The sequence below is a fragment of the Salvelinus sp. IW2-2015 genome, linkage group LG27 (assembly GCF_002910315.2).
Source record: "Salvelinus sp. IW2-2015 linkage group LG27, ASM291031v2, whole genome shotgun sequence".
Taxonomy (NCBI): Eukaryota; Metazoa; Chordata; class Actinopteri; order Salmoniformes; family Salmonidae; genus Salvelinus; species Salvelinus sp. IW2-2015.
The window spans coordinates 37,899,829-37,922,824 of NC_036867.1; the positions used below are offsets into that span (position 1 = coordinate 37,899,829).

At 44.9% G+C, this 22,996-nt stretch overlaps 1 protein-coding gene and 1 pseudogene across 1 annotated transcript; both read right to left on the reverse strand.

Moving 5' to 3' along the window:
* Positions 1-202: 202 nt before the first annotated feature.
* LOC111953674 (ankyrin repeat and SAM domain-containing protein 3-like) lies at positions 203-2,578 on the reverse strand. Its single transcript, XM_070435685.1, has 4 exons — positions 2,297-2,578; positions 1,968-2,150; positions 1,461-1,677; positions 203-1,391 (listed from the first exon to the last, which is right to left on the reverse strand). Exons 1-4 carry the CDS (start codon positions 2,516-2,518, stop codon positions 448-450), a joined length of 1,566 nt encoding a protein of 521 aa, XP_070291786.1. The 5' UTR covers positions 2,519-2,578; the 3' UTR covers positions 203-447.
* A 3,880-nt stretch (positions 2,579-6,458) lies between these two features.
* Positions 6,459-22,500, reverse strand: LOC111953380 (single-stranded DNA-binding protein 3-like; annotated as a pseudogene).
* Positions 22,501-22,996: the final 496 nt, after the last annotated feature.

The window sequence follows — 22,996 nt, forward strand, 5'->3', positions numbered from 1 at the left end:
TCAGACACAGCTAGGTCTGTCTTGGAATAGACAAGTATGTTCTTAAAGTACACAGTCAAATTAACATTTGCTTTAAATCCCTCATTAAGAATACTGACTGACTTCTTGTAATGGTAGGGGCATGTGACTATCATAAAGCAAGACACACTAAAGTTCAGTGACAACCTTCAGTGTGGGTGTGGGGAAAAAGCTACAACACAACTGAATAAAGGATGGGTTTTATTATCCATATAGTATAAATAGGAAATATCTAATAAACAAATTATTCAAACAAATTATTTGGATTGGAGATTACTGCTTTAGACTGTTGATATGAATCCACACATTGAGGTCAGCAAGCACTAAATAAGTGTCCAGCATGCTCTAGAGGTTATTACAAGTAACTACACACACCACAACAGCTAACATAGGGTCTCACTCCTGCTCCTCCTTTCCCTCTTGTCTCCTCTATTCCTCCTCCTCTCCTCTCAGCGGCTCCAGCTGGATAGAGTGACGTCGAGGTGACCTCCCACTGGAGGGAGGGAGAGCGGGAACAAAGGAGGATGAGGAGGAGGTGGAGAGAAGGAGAGCAGAAATGGAAGAGGTAGAGAGGGGTAGAGAAGGCAGAAAGCCTGGTCTAAATATTGCTTTAAAGGGAATAGAGAGGGGGGGAGTGGGAGAAAGAGGGGAGGAGGGCAGCTGCGTCCGACACACCATACCTAAACCTGCAACAGGTAGGCCAAGGGGCGGGACCTGTAGGTGAGACTCATAACATGATAGGGGAGGCAGATGAAGAAGGGGTGGAGCTGGAGTCAAGGATGGGAGGGTGTTCCTACGAGCCCCCTGCCAGCGAGAGGGAGAGCAGGGAGGAAGTCTGTCCACGGAGCACTTCCGGGTCATTGGGTCGCCTCCGATGAGATTAGATCCCCCTCTACAATGTAAAGCAGTTTGAGTACTGGGGTGTTCTTTGTATAAATCCAAGGTGGAACCTCCAGGGGCTAGCCTCCTCTCAGGGGACAGTCTGCTCTGGGCTGCCTGGGAAAGGTGCTCCTCTGTAGGAAAGAGGAGAGAGCAAGAGGCCCCGGAAGATATCTCCTTATGGTAGAGATGGACAGATTGACTCTCCTTGTCATCTCCCACCTCTTCCTCTAGCTCGGCCTTCTCCCTCCTTTCCTTCTTAAAGTCGTGCTGAAGAGAACCTTTTTCTCCCTTTCCTCCTTCCTCTCCTCCCTCTTCCTCTACCTTCCTTTCCCTCCTTCCCTCTTGGTAGACCTTGTTAAGTCGAGCCAGATTGTGAATAGCTAGCCATGGTTCAGACCACTGTCGCTGTCTGGGAGGGGGGATACAGGACTGGTCCACTGGACTCAGCTCACATGGGGAGAATCTGCTGCTGCTGCCACTCCCCCTCTTACCTGGGATGAGATAAGAAAGTATGAGACAGGTTCCTGAGATGTTTAACACCTTCCCTCCCTCCCTCTAACCTGGTCCTCTGAAATTGAACACGTTCTCTCCCTCAAGTGAGTTAGGTGAGCCCGTCTTGATGATGATGTCAGAGGGTGACATGCAGGTGACAGGTGATGCATCGGGAGACGGCAGAACGTTCAGGTAGCGCCTCGTCACCGGCCCTCCGCTCACACCCATCTCCGTAGTGATGATGATGATGTCACGGCCTTTGGCGCGACATGCGTCCAGCAGCACCTGGGGTATGTAATGGCCAGTTATAATAATTTCACCACACACACAGTCTTGTATAACTAACCTTTTGGGGGGACACAATTCACTACCATTCAAAATACTATTTTCCCTAACCCGTACCCTTAACCAAAAACTAATTCGAACCTTAACCCTAAACCCCCTAGAAATAGCATTTGACCTTGTGGGGACCAACAAAATGTCCCCATTTGGTCGATGTTTTGTTTGTTTACTATGGGGACTTCTGGTCCCCACAAGTATAGTTAAACACAGACACACCCCTTCTCCCTCCTGACCTGTAGTGTAGGCTGGTGCTGTGCGTTGATAGCGTAGACCATAGCTGAAGCTCCAGAGTAGTCCTCCATACTGGGGTCAGCTCCAGCTGAGAGGAGAGTAGAGGCTAGCTGAGCTCCAGCCCTCTCCATACAGGAATACATCAGAGCTGTACGGCCTGACCGGTCCTGGGCATTAGGGTCTGCCTGGGTGGGGAAAGATAGGATGGGGTTAGGATGTAGGTAGCCACACACACAGTGGGCCTGTTTAGAATAGAGTAGGATAGAATCCCACAAGGACCCACAAGGGAAAATTAATCCTACAGAACGCTCCTTTAAAAGCAGACACAGACCTGGTTGTCTAGTAGGTATCTGAGCAGTTTCAGGGTTCCAGGTCCGGTGGGTTCCCCTCTCAGGGCTTTACACGCTGCCAGGAGAGGAGTCTCTCCTCCTGGGCTTCTCTCGTTGACCTGGGCACCCCCCTCTAGGAGCAGCCTAACGAGGCGAAGCTTCCCCAGCCTCGCTGCTCCAATCAGGGGACTGCCGTCTGGCAGGAGGTCCTGGGGGACCGACATGGTCTGGAGAGGAAAAGGTAGTGAGAGGCAGTCACAGACAGGCTTAAGTCAAATAGTGAGTTAGCATCCAAACGTACCTGGGTTGTCTGAGGTCCTGGGTAGATTGTTAAGGTTTCACTCCAGACCAAGTGGAGAGCCACACATCACATATTGGCAGCAGACAACTTCGGCAGACTGGACACTATACACATCCTCTTCTCTCCATCTCACTCCGTTGTACCTCTCTCCTGTACGAGGAGCGTGGGTCCCGTCTCAGGTGAAGGGCAGGCGTGGGTAGCGGCAAGCGTTCAAAGTTGACACCGGTTTTCAGCTCTAAATGTCACCTGTTGCTGAGTCTCCACACTACAAAGGCTCTGGGAAGGACTGATAGAAGTCAGCTTTGAACAGCCTTCATCTGGCAGACCACCGACTGAGTTCAAACAGCCCAGAGGGGTGTGTGTGCAGAAATGGCACTCGAAATCAAATTTTATTGGTCACATAAACATATTTAACAGATGTTATTGCGGGTGTAGCGAAATTCTTGTCACACAAAAAAAAATAAAAAAAATACTGCCAAGTTGCTTAGGAGCTAGAAGCAGAGCTGCCATCTTGTCAGAACACAGACTAGTGATAAAAAGACCTGTGGATATGTAGGAATGTAATGAAGCACTCTGCTAATGACTCTACTGGCTGTTCTGCCTTTGGATAGGCCTGTAAACACACACACTTCCTTTGCCTTCATCGTCAGCAGTGCGAGAGCAAACTAATTGAGGTCACGGAACTAGAAGCCTCAAAAAAAGGTGTTGAATGAACTAGATGTCTTAGCAAAAGTAGTGAAGTCATTTTATTTTGATGTATCTACAACAAGAGGGACACAGGAAAAAAAACAGATGACTCGATGAAAAACCTAAAACAAATGACATTTATTGATGCAACATTTCCCACCTTTTTCTCAATAAGCAACTTTTTAATCAGTCTCTAAAGAAACTTTATTACAACAAAGAAAACGTACAAATAGGAAACATTTTATTACTACACAAGACATTTAGGAGCGGAAACTAGCCTATCAGGAAATACAAAGCAAACCCAGGAAGCAGTTCTTCACAATGTTTAATCCAGATTGGCATGAAACCGTGTTGCCCCCCTTAGATTATGGTCCCCCTGCTTTTGAAAAGAACCTGAATATGGCAATATTCCAACCAAATGGGATCATTTATATACAACACTGCAAGAGATAGGTCAGATTTCTCTTTCAGTTGGATCTTCAAATCAACGAGGCACCCAATCCAAAAGGGTTAACAGAATTTAAAAACACAGGATCATTGTAATGGACTAAATGTTCTGAAATACTGGCACCGGGAAACAGACTGCCTCGTCTTCAATACTGCTTTGTCACCAGAGAAAAACATGGTCTGCATCTCAGTCCAAAGTGGCTTCCTCTCCTCACGTCATCTCTTCTTTCACGTCGGTGCAGGTGAAAGGAGACGAGGACTCTCCTTTAGACTATCGAGTTGGATACACCCAAGGAACAGAAACATGTTTCCTTACCCTCCGTCCTGCAACCCTCCCAGAATGAAACAGTATTATACGTCACCATAGAAACACAGAAATGACCAACAATGTGACAACGTTGATTTTACATACAGGAGAGTCGTTTGCACCGGTGCAGAGTTTGACACCTCATGATCAGAAGGGAAGAACTAGGGCCAGGAGGTTTTCCTGAACAGGTCACATGGTCAGGGAACACAACTTGAAAAAGGTAGCGCCATAGAGAATGATAGAGGCCTATAGTGGCCAAAATGCTGTTTTAGCATGGGCAGCACCATTAACGGCTTCCACCATACTTCCGCCATATTAAAGTAGTCAACTGAATGTGGATTCTTATGGGTTGTTGCCTCAATGGCACTGCCCATGCTGTCACAAATATAAAGATGAGTCCTCTATCGCTATGGGCAGAGCGGAAAGGTCAAATGAAGGTCATGAGTAGGGCCATGAGTTTTTCCTGAGCACATGAAAAGGACCACAGGAGGTCGGTGCACCTTAATTGGGGGACGGCAGGCTTGTGGTAATGGCTGGAGCAGAATCAGTGAGATGTTCTCAGATACATCAAACGTGGTTCCACGCTCCATTCCAGACATTATGAGCCATCCTCCCCTCACCAGCCTCCACTGACAAGGGCACATAAAAAAGTCACAGCCCTAGCTATGGTAAGTAAATATATCTCACATTTTAAAAACAGAAACAGTTTCACGGTTTGTTTTCCAATAATTATCCTCTTCCAACAATAAACACTTTGCACTGGTGCAAACTAGGGCATGTTCCAAATGGCACCCTATTCCCTATGTAGTGCACTACTTTTGGCTTCAGTAGTGCACTATATATAGGGAATTGGGTGCATTTTAGATTTGCCTTAGTGAATATGGTAGAGAGGATGGTTCAGAGTTGAATCTATACAGCAGTATCTCAAAATACACCAGAAGCCCCCCCCCCCCCTTAACATTCTTCATATCATTAAGAACCTGCGTTTTTACATCTTTTCAACTAAAATACAGAAAAAAAATCCTTAATTGAAAACCTTATTTTCTTTTCATCTATCGTTACTAGGGACAGGAGATTTCCCTAACAGTTTGACCTGACCAGGAAATACTCTGGACTCTAACGTTAGTTGTAGCTTCTAAGTAATGATCCAATAAAGAGGGTTCCTCCTGGCCCTAGTTGTGTCGGAGTTAAACAGTGAGGTACTGTAAAAACACACACTGGTCTCTTTCAAACCCAGATGGTCTGAATCAATTCATTTCTCATCAGTCATTGGTTGTGACGGAAATATCAAAATGTCATGATATCAAAATTCACTTTACAGTATTTACAAAACAAACCAAAAGACAGATGGAGACGTCACAAAAGGAGAGAGAGGTGGTTGGGGAGGGGGATGGCGTAGGTAGGCCGATTGGTTGGTTGTGTGTGTAAGGACAAATGTTGTCCTTTTGGGGGGAGCTTGACAGCCGGTTACCATGGCAACTGCCACACCGCCTACTGATTGGCTCAGCTCTGTTACAAGAGTCCTTTAAGCATCCAATCAGAATAATTTCACAGAAGGTCAGAACTGCCCTCTGGGTAAAAAATACAATTAAAACAAAAACCAGACACTTCAAGATGTCTTCCTCTAGGAGATGGATGCTGATTGGTGCAGAGTGATTCCGGAGTGTGCAGATAGACTTATTGTCAACCTGTTCTGTCTCAATGGAAAATTAAACATACAAATAAATACAACTGTGCATCCTCTGCATGTTCAGGTCACTTAGTCTACTACAGAGAAAACGCCTTCTCAGGGGGGTGAGAGGACATTACTATTTAAAGTACCATGATGGACCACGGTGCTGTTCTCTGACTGGGCAAAGAGGGGCAGTAGATTGTTTATATCCTGTGGGTTTCCTTAAGGAGACTAGCGAAGGTTCACCAGCCTGTGAAGTTACTAACGAAAAGGTCATCAGTGGTGTGTGTGTGTGTGTGTGTGTGTGTGTCCTTTCAACAACAACAAAAAACTCCAGAAATTAAATCCTACATTTTAAAATAACCAGAATCATCATAACAATATTATTAATCATAACAATAAAATATTATAAAAGAATAGCAATAATACATTACATACAGAGTAATGGAAATCACAACACTTCTGTTTTTCAAATGATACACAGAGTGAACGAGGGGGAAGGGGGATGGACGACTCTTCCATGTCTACGTCTCAAATGACACCCTATTCCTCTAAAGTAGTGCACTACATAGGGAAAAGGGATCATTCGAGATTCGTTCCCTGTTCCACCCCTGTATCCATTAGAAACACAATCAAATCCATTAGAAACAATAAAAACATCTAAAAAAAGTGAATGCCAATGTGATGTTTGTCGAGCTTCGGACAGTTACTGACAGAACCCTACCATGCTGTGTCCTGAGGGTGTCCGTGTTATCCAGTCTCTCCATCCTTCTTCCTCTCATCCCCGCTCTCATTGTCCAGAGCCTGACAAGAATCAGAAGAGGCAGGGGGCGGGTTAGAGAGTAGGGACTTCCTGTGTCTCTGTTTCCTGTCTATGCCACAGACAGCGTCGGAAGCTCCGCCTTCACTAGAGGCCCAGCATGCCCCAGGCTGTCCTAGAAGCCTGCGGTAGCGCGAGAGTTCCGAGGGGTGGAGGTGAGGTGGGAAAGGCAGAATGAGTCCGCATCCAAGGTGGGGGTTGGAAAATCCAAGGTGGAAAGTACAAAAACAAAATAACCAAAAGAAAAATAAAAAAAAAGAAATTAAAATTACACACTCATCGTTCATGTTGGGTGAATACTGTGAAGAGAGAAGGGAAGGGGGGGGGGGGGTGGTAGACATGAGTGAAAAATGTAAACGCTACAACATTACATACCAGGTCACCCACCCTGGTTTCTTGTGGGGTCAAGGTATAAAGGGTCAGGGGTCATCGGCCAGCAGTACTCACACTTTCACTTTGGAATGGGTTGAGGAAGTTTCCACCCATCTCTCCATCGTCCCGCGGCGTCCCGGGGGTTGCTCATACCTCCCATGTTGTTAGGAGAGTTCTGGAGGGATAGATAGAGAGTAAGATTAACTCTACAAATATGTCATACCCACAAGTTATTTGACCAGCAGCACCAAGACATGTCCCTCTGACTGTAAACCCTCTGTCGGTTTGAGAGATTCAAGTCAAATGTTGTAGAAAAGGGGATTTATATCACCTTTGGCAACCCGTCCATGTCCCCAGAGCCTGAGAGACAATGAGAGAGAGATGAGATCAAAACAGTTAAATCCATGCACGAACATTGTCACCCTTACGACTGCATTATAACAGGTGTCATAACCCTGTCACCCACCTAGTGAGCCGTTCATGTGGTGAGGTTCCATGGCTCCCATAGCTCCCATCGGCCCATCAGGCCCCGGCCCATAGGGAACTGGGAAGAGAAAACACACAACACACTCATGTCTCAGTGACTGGACCTTTAGTCTGGTTTCATTGCCCTATCTAATCAGCAGGGGGATAAAGTCATACGGTGTTATATTATTGTGGTGTCACGCTGTGTGATGTCATGCGTGGAATACGAGGTAATGTGACTCACGTTGGGCTGTTTCCTCCTGGTCCTATAGGGTTATCATAGTGTAGATGTTCACTGGAGTTGTTGGAGTCTGGGGGAGACAAACACAATAGCATAACATTAGTCCACAGAGAAAGGCAACACACATAGTGTCTAAATATATTACTGGTGCTGGGGGGGGGGGGGGGCTTATTTAAGAGACGCACCACCTGGGCTGGGCATGATGGGAGTTCCGGGAGGCCCCCCTCCTCCTGGAGGACCCTGGGAAACAGATAGTTCAAAAGGTCAATAAGAACAGTGCACACAATTTCCCATTTCCACAGCTAAGGAACAGTTTCAGAACTGACGTGTTATGGAAAACACTGACGGTTGCTACTCACCACATAGTGGCCTGGAGATGAGGAGGAGTATTGTATCTGTGATGAGAGAAGGGAAACTAGAGGTTACGGAGTCATAGTTACCGCCAGGAGAGATTCTCAACTAAGCAGTAGTTCTTTCCTCCAGCAACAAGAGGGCAGTATAGTACCTTTTCAAGCAAACTGTTAAATAATAACAATCCTTGTAATGAATAATCTAATCTATGACAAATTGAGCGAGGAGGAAACAACTTACTGAGTTAGCATTGGGACCAGGCCACGGTCCTCTACCACCAGGTCCCCTGAGAGACAGAGACAGAGACTGTAAGTATAGGGAAACACTGCCATAAAACCAAGAAAACAACAGTTCAACAATCATGATGTCGGGCCTTCGATATTCAACCATCAAGCTGGTGCTAAGGATAGACTGTATTCTCCCTATGGAGGAAACACTTACATGTCATCCCAGGCATAGGACCACCCATGGAGTTAGGAGGTCTCATACCCCCGTAGTTCTACATAGAGAGAAGAGATACACCAGTGTCAAAACATATAGAGAGTGTGTGTGTGTGTGTGTGTGTGTATGTGTGTGTGTGGTGTGTGTGTGGTGTGTACTTACCTGTGGACCCATGGCGCCCATTCCTCGCGGAGCGTTCATTCTCATTGGCCCGCCCATATTAGGATGTCCTATAGGAAGAAAAGATGACAAGAACACAGTCTTAACACCAACACACACTGGTAGTTAACATAAAGATACTATGTGATGGTCTAATGGATAATTCGATTCACTTAGCAAACGCTTTTATCCAATGAGACGGTCACCTCCACACCTAATCCACATATGGCCAGTCTGAACCTGGAAGGCAGGGTTAATGGCAGGCAACAGACTAAACTCTCCTCTAACCTCATTAACTGGGACCCCTGTTGGGTTAAATGGTAACTCTAATCTGAACCTGTAATCTCAAGCCAAAACTCAGAGACCCACACTATCCTATCTTCTACCCAGATGCCCCTAGATCTGTAAGGTCCTGGGGGCACCGGCGTTCTCATAGAGGAACGCCACTTGAAAAACTGCAAGCTTACATAAACACAAGTATGAATAATGTGTGTGCCGCGCAACACACACACACACACACACACAACACACACACACACCTACCTTGTGTCTGATGGTCCATGCTGTTTGGCAGGAGAGGCTGAGAACCAGGGATTCCCCTGGAGGCTGGAGCAAACAGATGGATGAGAGAAAGGGGTGATCGTGAGTATGGACCACCAGCACATACTTACCTGGAAGTGCATGTTCAGCTGTATAGGTGAGGTGTGTGGTCCATACCTGATTTGGCATTCGGAGTGAGGGGCGTGGTCCACCTGGAAACCGTGGCGACATGAAAGGCTGAGAGAGACAGAGAGAGAGTTGTCATTCCGACTGAAAAGGAGCGGAGCAGACAGATGATGGACAGAGTGTGAATGGAGGATGAGGAGGAAGGGGGTGACAACACAGAAAACAAAAAAAATGAGCAGGCTCATTAACGAGGTATTTTACAGAGGAAGCTTGTCTTCATGGATGTTGGCTTTGCTCTCCTCCCTTAGCCTTACATGTAGATGAGTGTGTGGGTTTTGTCTGTCCTGTGCACCATGCTCAGTGTGTAGGTCCACAGTGGCTCATCTTTTGTTTTATTGATGAGTATAGGTGGAGTGTGTCTGTGTGGAGCTAAAGCTTCAACCCCCCCCCCAGAACAGCTCCAGAGGAGAGTCAATTATTTATCTCTCTGTGTGTGTGTGTGTGTGTGTGTGTGTGTGTTACCTGTCCGTGTGGTCCCATGCCGTGGGGGGGCTGTGCGTGAGGAGACTGCTGGGAGCCTGGCGGACCCTGAGAGAAGGGAAGAGTGACATCAGAGTGAGGGAGGAGCTAACACAATTACACCTTTAGGAGCAAGGGACTGGAGAAGCTAGGCAGTAGCCAATCAGAACACAGAGAGGGAGAGGAGGCCGTTTTTCCTAATCCATGGTAAGAGGGTGTCTTCACCACTAGAGGGCAATGTTGACACAGCTAAAACGCACAGCTCAGAACGACAGTGGATCCGAGGAGCCTACAGCATGGTTGGTCACCATCCATCCCACACTGTTCAACATCAGGACATGCAACTAGACTGACGAACTGCAGAGACTGTGCATGTATGACTTCAGGTTTGTTTTGTGAGTTGTGTGGGTCTTCTATTTAAAAAAAAAAAAAATCTTAGCGAACAAACACCAAAACACACACGATAATAACAACACAGGCATATTTGCAGCAAACAGCTCTTGCTAATGATAAGGCCACTTGTACAAAAAGGACAACACAAGCACAGACACCCTCCTCCCTCACTTGTGTTATAAATAGCACTTCCGTGCCTCTCCTCTCTTTTCTCGCTCTCTCACTACTCTTGCCATCTCCCACTCTCACCTACTTCCTCCCTCCCATTATTTCATTCCATCTCTCTCTCTCTCTCCAGTTCTCTTCCACTCTCTCGACAAACAATGAAGTGGTAGCCACAGAAACAAACACATTGAGGCCCCTCTCTCTCCGTTCCACCATATCGTCGCTGCTGCCAAATGCCAGGGCTGTCCATCACACTGTCTGGCCGTGTGTGTGTGTGTATGTAGAGTGTGTAGAGAAGAGGAGTGTGGGATCATTGGAGGTGGAGAAAAAGAGAGGGAGGTGAAAAAGTGTGAGGAGATGTAGGAAGAGAGGGAATAAAGTAATGGATGGTGAAGATGCTTGGAGGAGTGGAGGGAGGGATGACAAGAGGGAGTTTTACCATGCGTAAAGTGAGGGGCGGGGGAGGTAGCAAAAGAGAGGGATGAATAGAGGGAGTTTTACCTGGAAGAAGCCGGGCGGCATGGGTCCTCCTGGCATGCCATCATTAGGAGGCATGTTCCCCATCACAGGACTGGGGGCTGCTGCCGCACTCTGCAACACACACACGTTAAAAGATGAAGCACACAATCACACACTAATAGATGCATTGGGTCTTCCTCCATCTCGCTCTCCCCTCTTTCTCCGGCTCATTCCCCTTAAACCCCTCTCCATCCCCAAACATCTGTACTACTCCTCTTTCTCACCTCTATCCCCCTCCCTCTTCCCCTCCCCTCCTCCACAGCCCTAACCTCCCCACCCTCACCTGCCTCAGTTCTTCCCCGTTGCTCTCACTTCCTTTTGCTCACTCCCTCTCTCTCTCATCTCTTGCAGTAGCTAGTCAAAGCTGTTGCTATGGAGACGAGTCCTTTGCTCCCTGTCCCTCTAGCATCCCCCTCTCAGAGAGAGGGAGAGAAGAGGGAGGTAGGGGAGAGAGACAGAGTGACGAGTTTTCAGTAACAACCTCTAACCAGGCCCTAGCCACTTGTGTGGATATGAAATAATTGGATAGACATGGGCAATATGGTGAAAACTCCACCTATCATATCAGAGGGCAAGGTTCATATAGAAATACCATTAACCAGGCTACTGGCATCATGCTTGACATATTGACAAAACACAGACAAATCCTAAATCCTACACGTCAATGACAAATAACTGTACATCTATACAGCTACATGGTTGACTATCACTCACCCACACAAACAGAAATACATTTCAACACACACACACACACACACAACAACACACACACACACACACACACACACACACACACCACACACACACAACACAACACAGTGACAGGAAGCACCACAGGGAAGGTTAATGTCTGGCTCAGCCTATAGGAATCCACCACCATGAATAATTAATCAACAAATCAAAACTGATGATTTGATGGCGGCATGTGGTATGTGGCTCACCGATACTGAATGGAATTGATCTATCCAGCCCCCCCCCCACACCACACACACTTAGAAACGACAGATCAATGGTGCTCAACACATTATTTGACCTTTTTCCTTGTACCTTTCAATGGTAAGACACAAAACAAACACTGGAAGATGAAGAGAGGGAGAAAAGAAAAGAGTGGAGGGGAGAGAAAGGGGAGAGAAGAGTGGTAATCCCCCCCAAAGAGAGATGAGAGAGTGAAGGTGGCAAAATGAGAGAGGGAGGAGGGCAAAGAGAAAGTTGCAGGAAAACAAAATAACTTGTTTTCTATGAATTAGAAAACAGCAAGTCTGAGCCCACAGACACAGACAGAGATGCACACTCCCCCTGCCAGAATGCTAGACATGGATATGGACACAGACACCCACACAGACAGAGATGCACACTCCCCCTGCCAGAATGCTAGACATGGATATGGACACAGACACCCACACAGACAGAGATGCACACTCCCCCTGCCAGAATGCTAGACATGGATATGGACAACAGACACCCACACAGACAGAGATGCACACACTCCTCCCTGCCAGAATGCTAGACATGGATATGGACACAGACACCCACACAGACAGATGATTGCACCACTCCCCCTGCCAGAATGCTAGACATGGATATGGACACAGACACCCACACAGACAGAGATGCACACTCCCCCTGCCAGAATGCTAGACATGGATATAGACACACACCTTGTGTGTTTGAGTGCCCATCTGGTCCTCAAGACTTGCAAACTGGCACTTCACTCAAACAGTTGCCAGCCAAGGCAGACAAAACAGAACACACAAAGCATGCACACACACGGTTAACCAGCTCTCTCTGGCACTGAGGATGTGAAAGCCCCCCTTGCTCTGGGCCGGATGCCAGGGCTGCAACACACACACACACACAAATCCCTGGCTTAACCCCGGCCCAGTCTGCAGATTACTGGACTAAGACTCTATTCCATTATTTCCACACACTGACGATAGCAACACACACACACCTAGGCCAAGGGAAGAGGCGGGACGAAGACGCACACACACTTGCTGTCACTCACGTAATCATGGAAGGCCTTGGCCTCGCTGGAGTGTTCGCAGTTCCCGTCTGTCCGGCGCAGCGCAATACAATCCCAGAATACACTGCAAACGGGAAATAGAGCAAGAGAGGTTCATGTCAGGGAGCACCTGATGAGCCAATAGAGGCGGTAAAGAGGTCAATCGAACTCCACAAAGCAATTGAATTGCCATGGAAACGCATGAAGGACCGTGGGAAAGATCCCGACTCTCTCATTGTCCCCAGCAAAATAGCCTACATTTAAGCTATTGTTTACATGTGATTTCACACTATGTTGAGGTAGAAATCTCAATATAATGCTTGTATGGATGTCAACCCCAACACATGTTTATGTCATCGTTACAATCAATCGCATTATATAATTAAAAACGACTGACACCACCAATTTCTGTATGCTAGCTATGCTAACCAGTTTATACAAACGGGAGTTAGCATTTAGCAGTCATTCTAAACCTTCCACATGTTACGCAGCGAAAACAGCAAAATATATCCAATCGGACTGAAGTAACCACATTGTGGGCCTGTTACAGTAATAAATGTCCACTTTGTTAGAACGTGTGCCAACCTGGTCAATGGAACGTCTGCGTTCCACGACATCTATGTACAGTACATCAGTTTTTCACCATACTACTCTCACTTGCCATCTATCACACCGACATGTGCGCTCTCTCACTCACACACGTACAGTTGAAGTTGGAAGTTTACATACACCTTAGCCAAATACATTTAAACTACATTTTTCACAATTTCTGACATTTAATCCTATTAAAGATTCCCTGTTTAGGTCAGTTAGGATCACCACTTTATTTAAGAATGTGAAATGTCAGAATAATAGTAGAGAGAATGATTTATTTCAGCTTTTATTTCTTTCATCACATTCCCAGTGGGTCAGAAGTTTACATATACAATTAGTATTTGGTAGCATTGCCTTGAAATTGTTTAACTTGGGTCAAACGTTTCAGGTAGCCTTCCACAAGCTTCCCACAATAAGTTGGGTGAATTTTGGCCATCCTTCCCTGACAGAGCTGTGTAACTGAGTCAGGTTTGTAGGCCTCCTTGCGGCACACACACTTTTCAAGTTCTTGCAACAAATGTTCTATAGGATTGAGGTCAGGGCTTTGTGATGGCCACTCCAATACCTTGACTTTGTTGTCCTTAAGCCATTTCCCACAACTTTGGAAGTATGCTTGGGGTCATTGTCCATTTGGAAGACCCATTTGCAACCAAGCTTTAACTTCCTGACTGATGTCTTGAGATGTTGCTTCAATATATCCCCATAATTTCCTTTCCTCATGATGCCATCTATTTTGTAAAGTGCACCAGTCCCTCCTGCAGCAAAGCCCCCCCACAACATGATGCTGCCACCCTTGTGCGTCACGGTTGGGATGGTGTTCTTCGGCTTGCAAGCCTCCCCTTTTTCCTCCAAACATATCTATGGTCATTATGGCCAAACAGTTTTATTTTTGTTTCATCGGACCAGACGACATTTCTCCAAAAAGTGCGATCTTTGTCCCCATATGCAGTTGCGAACCGTAGTCTGGTTTTTTTATGGCGGTTTTGGAGCAGTGGCTTCTTCCTTGCTGAGCGGCTTTTCAGGTTATGTCGATATAGGACTCGTTTTACTGTGGATATAGATACTTTTGTACCGGTTTCCTCCAGCATCTTCATCTTTGCTGTTGTTCTGAGATTGATTTGCACTTTTCGCACCAAAGTACGATCATCTCTAGGAGACAGAACGCGTCTCCTTCCTGAACGGTATGACGGCTGCGTGGTCCCATGGCGTTTATACTTGCGTACTATTGTTTGTACAGGTGAACATGGTACCTCAGGTGTTTGGAAATTGCTCCCAAGGATGGACCAGACTTGTGGAGGTCTACAATTCTTTTCTGAGGTCTTGGCTGATTTCTTTAGATTTTTCCCATGATGTCAAGCAAAGAGGCACTGAGTTTGAAGGTAGGCCTTGAAATACATCCACAGGTAAACCTCCAATTGACTCAAATGATGTCAATTAGCCTATCAGAAGCTTCTAAAGCCATGACATAATTTTCTGGAATTTCCCAAGCTGTTTAAAGGCACAGTCAACTTAGTGTATGTAAACTTCTGACCCACTGGAATTGTGATACAGTGAATTATAAGTGAAATAATCTGTCTATAAACAATTGTTGGAAAAATGACTTGTGTCATGCACAACGTAGATGTCCTAACCCACTTGCCAAAACTATAGTTTGTTAAAAAGAAATTTGTGGAGTGGTTGAAAAACGAGTTTTAATGACTCCAACCTACGTGTATGTAACCTTCTGACTTCAACTGTATGCATCTGAATGTAAATGATATTCTAAAGGAATACACAAACGTGTGAACACAAGAAGATGCGCACGGAGCCGAGATACTCACCACCACCACGAGTGCAGGAATCCAGGAGGCTCCCCTAACGTAATATTCTTTTCCCATCGTATCTGAAAGAGAGAAAGCAACATGATGTCTAGTTTTAAACTCAGCAGGAGAGGAGACGGTCAGGGTGGGTGTGTGTCTAGAGTACGTGTGAAACTCATTCCACTGAGGGCTGAGCGTCTGCGGGTTTTCACGCCTCCTTTGTACTTGAATGATGAATTAAGGTCACTGATTAGTAAAGAACTCCCCTCACCTGGTTGTCTAGGTCTTAATTGAAAGGAAAAACCAAAAACCCACAGACACTTGGCCCTCCTTGGAATGAGTTTGACACCCCTGGCCTAGAGGTTAAGAACACATAATCAGTCTGTCTCAGCAAGTCAATGCTGTCCCTCTTTCTCGACCACGCTCTCTCTCCCGCTCTCCTGCTTTCCCTACCTCTCAGTCAATGCCCTCAGACACAGTTACACCTCGTTCTACCTCTTCGTCAACACCGTCCTTCCCCCTCGCTCTCTCGGTCTCCCTTCCTCTACCACTGCCTCCATCTAGGCTACCGCTACCTGTCCACATCTCTAGCTCAGTCTCCCTCTCAATCAGTCTCTACCTTTCTCCCACAGTCTCACTCTAGTCCCTTACTGGGAAGGAGCAAAGTCGGAGAGAAAAGTGTGTGCATCTTACCTCTGACAAGAAGGTCTGTGCAGACTTCTGTGCTCCTACATGCAGCAGGTACTCATATACGTACAGCGCTAACCTGCAACAGAGGAGAACAGGACATTACATTAGCAAAATGATAGAAAAGGCCATAGGAGTTAGCATTAGCAAAGATCTGGATGAGGATTACACAAACCTCCCACAACAACAAGGCAGACTGTGTGAGCAGGGCCAGCTCCAGGCATAGGCGGTCGCTTAGGGCCCCAGGCCGCTAGGTTGTTTTTGGGAACTCAGTCAGGGTCTCAACTTACTGTTGCGAGTTAGAATAGTAGAATACACAAGGTGCAAGTTCGAAATTTGGTTGTGCATCAGCAATTTCTCAATTTCAGCTAACAATTTTTTTGATTTATTTACCAATCATGGCCAAATACCGACCAGGTATGTGCCTAGGGTCCCCAATTGATTTTGTTAGTCTTTGTCACTCAGATATCATTAAAACCCTTTCCAGCCGGAGCATTCTAATTTTGTAATAACAGTTAAACAATGGTTTAAAGCCTTAACACTGCCGCCCAATCACCAAATGTATTTCTGTAAACTGCCATTTACACATGACAACATGAGCTACAAATAGATAGAATTGTTTTAGGGATTTATGGGTGGGAACCTTTTTTTTACTTCAATGAAAGGTCACGGCGCAAATCCTCCATTTGCCTCAGTGCCCTGGTAGATGACTTAAAGGAGAATGGATCAAGTGCTATTTTGACGGCTTCAAAGTGAAAACCACCAGGTGGATCAGATGAGGAAAGAAAGTTGCTATTTCCTCCGTTTCTGAATTTTTTGGGGACATTTCTTTCTAGCTGGCAAAACAAGTGAGCTAGATTTTCAGTGTACTGTCAATAACATAGCTAAGTTTGTCGCTGATATGGGCTAGTAAAAATAGGCAGGTAGACTAGCGGTTAAGAGCGTTGGGCCAGTAACCAAAAGGTTGCTGGTTCGAATCCCTGAGCTGACTACATGAAGAAAAGAAATCTGTTGATCTGCCCTTGAGCAAGGCAATTAACCCTAACTGCTCCTGTAAGTCGGTCTGGATAAGAGTGCTAAATGACTCAAATGCCAATTAAACCAGATTGACCAGTGCTCACACTGGTTTCACTTCACTTGCAGTGAAATATGTGAGCTTGCCAGATCAGGCTGGTTTAGGGAGGTTAAGGAAATACAGTATGCTTGATGTCCCCCTGCCCCCACAGGTCTAAGACACTTCCCAGCGTGGCTCCCCGGCCTCCCAACGCCCCTCCCCAGACCGCTTCCACCCTTGCCTCTCCCCTTCTGGTCCCCCCTCTTACCCCCCCCACCACTGGCCTTACTTCCTAGTCCTACCAGACAACAGCAGCATACCAGCTTCCAGGTCCACTGCAGCTACTCCATGACTTTCTCGTGTATGTTCTTCACCCGTGTATGTTGTCCTTTCCTTTCCCCATATATCCTGCCTAACAGGCTGCCTACATGTTTGAGTCATGACTCTCATGGCCTTGGAGATGTAAAGGACATGTAAAGACTAAAYTAATGTTGGGCTTTTAAATTGTTCCCGTTCTGATTCCTCACGTGATAGGCCTAGTGTAATGAATGTACAGAAGAAATTGAAGGTGTAAAAGCATTATATGCCTTTATCATATTAAGTCATTACAAATACATTTTGATGACAATATCTCTAAGATGGTTGTATTTAATGTTATGGCTATGATGGAGATATATATATATATTTTTTTTTACAGGTTTGAATGAGACAATGTCCTCCCTAATGTTATTCTTTCAATAAAGTTCTTGAATTATTAATATTATATTACTTGTTTATGACTTTCCTTATATGTCAGACTAAATACTATTTGTACTTTTTTTTGATGCAGATGTGTTGAATATACTATGCAGATAAGTGTCCGATCACGGAACATTCCATATAAAAACATTTTTAAATATCATTGGTCACTAAAACAACTAACTTATTCACAGTAAAAAAGGTATTTCTATTCTGATTTTCAATCCTTACAAAACAAGAGACTCAATATGCTCTAAGTTTTTCTCGATCTTCATTAGAAAGTGTTGTAAATTGCAGGGGGGAAAGCATAGATTTTCATATAAGATAGATTTTCACAGGTGTTCTTTCTTGACTGATTGTCATTTGAAAGGGCAGTTTCTCAGCTTTCAAAATCGGTATCATGTTTTCATTATACTCATTAATGCACGCAGAGGTCATGATCCAGTGGAACATTCTGCTCAGGCTGTAAAGGATTAACATGGCATAAGTCAACGTGTAGAACTGCTGTAAATTTGTAACTTTTTCGGCGACCCGACAAAAGTCATAGAAATGTGAGTTACAGATCTGTGTGCGCAGATTCTATGTGCGCTATATCTATGCTTCCCATTTTAAAGTTTTGATTTTGTACACCAGCTTCAAACAGCTGAAAGTGAAATATGATTCTCTACACTATACTTGCTTGTTTTGTCAAACGGAAATTAGGCGAACTATTCGAATTTTAAGAGAAATTTCTGCATAGTGCCTCTTTAAAACTTCAAACATTTCACCCCATGACAAAATGGGTAGAATTGCAGGAAAGTAACAAAAAATACGTTTTCTACCACATGGCAAAATTTGTTATAAAATTGCTAAAATGTTCTCTTCGCAAAATATGTAGAACTACAGAAAAATTGCTTTAAAACTGCAGCACTCTCTACACCACATGGGTAAGTGTCCACTCAAATGTTTTGCCCACGAGGTGGAGGGCCCCCCAATCAAATCTCGCTTAGGGCCCCCAATAGGCTAGAGCTGGCCCTGTGAATGTCAGACCTGGGTTAAAATACCATTTCAAATATCTTATCACATTTCAAGTAAATATTAAGATAAAAAAAATATTTGAAAAGACAAGTAGTTGAATATTTGAATGCTGTGGGGAAATACATTTGGAAGGTATTGGCATGTATTGGAAAATAGGGTAAATATGTTTAAATTTAATCACTTTTTGACCGTATCCCCTTTGATTGAATTTCCCCCCAAAATAAATTGACATACATATTGGACCATGACCTAAATGGTCATATTTTGGCCTATGGCCTAATATTGGACCATGACTTCTTACACCTGAATACCAAAACATCCAGGAGATTAAGGTGCTCAAAGTTGACCCATTTTACATACCACGAGACAGCCATGTCTTCAGCATTGGAAAAGATAAACGGTTGAGGTTGATTTTTTTATTATTTTATTAAATACAAAAACAGGGTGGTCAAACTATTTTATAATTTCATGAAAAACTTTTTTTTTTATATTCGCATATGTTGTAGCTTAGAGCTTTCATCATCTGATGTTTGTGTTGTGCCTGCCATCAGTTGAGACGCAACAGCTCGTGAATAAAATAGAAGTAATTGAGTCAGCACATATTATTTGAAAATACTAAAATACACAGAAAATAAGTACTTAAATAACAAAATACATATGTATTTGAACCCAGGTCTGATGTGTGTACAGTCGTAAAGGCTGTCTCACAGGACAGGATCATAAATAGCTGAGGGGTGTTCCCACCCTGTGATCACACAGATAAAACAACTGGTAAGACAGGACACACACACACTGCCAGAGAAGAGTACGAACCCTCTTAAGAGCAGGAGGTAATTGTGAGGTTGCAGCTCTTTGGACAGGCGAGCCTGTGATTTATGAGCCAGGATGTCAGAGGTAGTGGTTCTAACACACACACACACACACACACACACACAAAAAAAACTGTCTGTGGCTGCCTGGTGGTGTAGTAAAGTTTACTGTCTGTCTTTGGTCAGTTAGGCCTCCCTCTCACACACACACCTGACCAACGTATCAATGTGACCACTGCACAGGGAACTCAATGGTTTGAAAGTCCCTTAGCTCTTTGAGACTGCTGGTTTAGTGTGGGTCTCTCTGCACACACACACACCTTTGGCAGTGCTGTAGGGGTAAACTGATCGGCGGTTACAGTGAATAAAGTAACGCTGCCTATACTTTCAATGCATTTTTCCCCAAAAGGTGGGGAAATGTAGCCAGGACACCAGGGTTAACACTCATTCTCTCATGCTACGTGCCATGGGATCTTTTGGTGGCCAGTCAGGACACTCTTAACATCCCACCCGAAAGACGGCACTCTACACAGGGAAACGTCCCCAATCACTGCCCTGGGGCACTGGAATTATTATTTCTTTTAGACCAGAGGAAAGAGTGCCTCTGCTTAGCTTCAGAGGCAAGCCAGAAGTGGGATGCATGGAGGGTAAACTGCCTTTACCCTCCACTACACCACTGACTTTAGTTAGTGTAGGTCTACTCTCTCACATACACACCATGTCTTCTCCTGCCCGTTAACAGAAACTACTGATCTCTCCCATAAGGGCACTGATGAAATGTTTATGTGTGATGAGAGGCCTGTCTGTGTGTGTGCGCGGGGTGGGGGGGGCTACATGCACCTGGACTGCTGCATTATTTAAGCTCACGCATTGAGAGGAAGAGAGTTTCTTGAGCTGCAACACTGGGGAGATGTTTTGATGGGAKGGTAGTGTCTCTGCACACACGCACAATTACTCAGTCAGCAAAGGGACAGCTCACTCCTCCCTCAGTCCCTTTCTCTCTCACACAAACTTCCCTCCCGATGTGCGCCACCAGTACACCTGACATCCTGGCTGCGGCTGCAGACAAAACCCCTCTTTAAACATGGATAAGCCAGCCCACCGACACACACTCTCCTTCTAACAGACAGAGAAACACACACATTGCTCCAGCTCAGAGCGACCGCACGCACACACCGCATCTGACTCACAGCACAGAGCAACCGCTTCAGTCAGACACTCAATAATTCAACACAGAAGAGGGAGATGAGGACTTGGAAGAGAGAACTGAGCATTGGAGAGGAGAGGAGGGGAAGAAAGGAGAGGAGACTGAGGAGGAGAGGGAGGGGAGGTAAGGAGGCAGAAGAATAGAGAGACAGAGTGGAGGAAAATGAACAAAAGTTTGCCTTCTGAGTAAAGCTATGGTCTGCCCAGAGCTCAAGTGCTGAGGTTGATTCATAAAATCAATTAGGCTAGATTGTAGAGATTAACATACTCATATCAAGCACAGCAGCGACATACACAAAAGGAGCAGACAAATGTTTTGACAATTTATTTGCACATCTAAGGGACAAGGCTTAGAACAGTTTTTATTGAAATATGGACTGAAGTGTGTGGGTTAAAGCATGGGCAAATAATGAGGTATTGGCTTTGTTGACATTTGGAAAGACAGGAAAAAAAGAGCCATCTACAGCTTGTCAGTAAAGTTCAAATAAATCAGTATGAATAGCCTAGTAGTTGTGTTGTTCACGGTGCATAATGTTGAGTATCTGGTTCTGCAGGTTATAACAACAAAACAATGAAATCTCTTTAGAAACCAAATAACACATGTTGAGACAAACATGTTTAGGAACTAAACATATGCAACACAGTAGCACTAGGTGGATAAGATAACGTTTCTGTCGTACTAGCAGCCAGTTCCTACATCAGCGGAACAGCATCCTTCACGGACTAAACGGCACCCGTAGCTAGCAGACAAAGGGATAGGTAAGCTACCGCTATCTGAGCTAGCACACTACCTAGAGTTTAACTCAACTATTCGGCTAAATGCTTTGCATAGTGGCCAATTTTAAAATTATAGAAAACCTAGTTTCATAAATTACACGTATTTTACTCTTTAAAAAGAGCTAAACAAACTGTTTGGACACAAAGTTGTCATACTTGCCGCTAGCTAGCTCCTAGCCTACCTAGCAGTAACTCGCGTATGAAGGAACACATTCATACAATGTAGAGTGAGTTCGAATAGTTACTTTTTGGAACGTTGGACACTCCTTTGTTACATTGAAACAAAACCGGTTACATTGGTTTCAACTTTGTAAAAGCTATCAGTCGGCTACGTTATTTCACCATAAACTAATCCCAGGCTTCCTGAAACACACAATCATCTTCACGAATGCATTGTTCCCAATACCCAGAGAGGTAGGGATTCTCTTTTCCACTCAATTATAAAATGCAACATATTGCACAGACAGTTCAAAAACAAACGAATTTGCCAATGGTGTTTAATATCTACAATGTCATACATGAAGTTAATAATATACTGTACCGGATGAGAATGAAACGAGTAGGAATGGATACCTTGGTAGTAAACTAACGTTAGCTAGGCTAGCAATCAACCCCCAATAACTGCTTGCTTGTTAGGGAGGGCTACAAGACTTCACCGATGCAAGAAAACAACCTGAAAAACAAAGAACCAAAACTACGAAGAGAGAGCATATCGTATCCTATTCTGCACCCTTTCTATGACAACAAGCGAGGTGGTGTATGTGAGCGTTGGAGATAACAGTAGATATCCTAGCATTAGTGTCTCTAGCTGGTGTTTTTGTGACATTGCACTATTCCCACTTACTTTTCTCTTGCTTGGTTATCTGAGGGCACAACAGCACCTTTCCCCTTGGCGTACATCCTTGAAGCTGGTTTCGATACTTTTTATTCAGTCCGGTTCCGACACCTGTCAAAGAAAGCGACCACTTACGATCTCCATAGCTACACAGCAGTAGTGTTCTCTCTCTCACTGTGCCCCGGTGTCTTTTTTTTCTAGCAGGCTACATCCATCCTCAACATTGCCGATCCGAACAGGGGCTGCTGCCGTTGCGGGGAGCTTGAAACCGTCTGTTGGTGATCGTTTTTTTTTTTTGTCGCTGTTCCAGGGTTTTACTAACGCTCCCCCTGTTATAGAATGGTGGGGGCTTCTTAAAGGGATAGATACCTTTTTTGTTTATTTGCCAAACTAAATTATGATAGACTGGTCAGTGTTCTTCATTCCTGTGCCTGGAGACCCACATGGGTGTGTGCAGGGTTTTGATATAGCACAGCACTAACATACCTCTTTTAACAGTACCCTACTGTGCCCTTATGGAACTGTGTGCTCTGTAAGGTATGTTCCAGCCAGGAATGGTATATAACAGCTCTGTGTGTCCTGTTTAGATATAGTTCTATGGCTGTGTTTACACAGTAAGCCAAATTCTGATAATTTTGCAACTAATTGGTCTTTTGACC

Excerpts from the sequence above, each read along its gene's own strand:
- LOC111953674 (XM_070435685.1), bottom strand. The coding sequence starts at position 2,518 with ATGTCGGTCCCCCAGGACCTCCTGCCAGACGGCAGTCCCCTGATTGGA. Across the intron at positions 1,678-1,967 it reads AGCACCAGCCTACACTACAG|GTGCTGCTGGACGCATGTCG; the intron begins GTCAGGAGGGAG and ends TACATACCCCAG. Across the intron at positions 1,392-1,460 it reads GTTCAATTTCAGAGGACCAG|GTAAGAGGGGGAGTGGCAGC; the intron begins GTTAGAGGGAGG and ends ATCTCATCCCAG.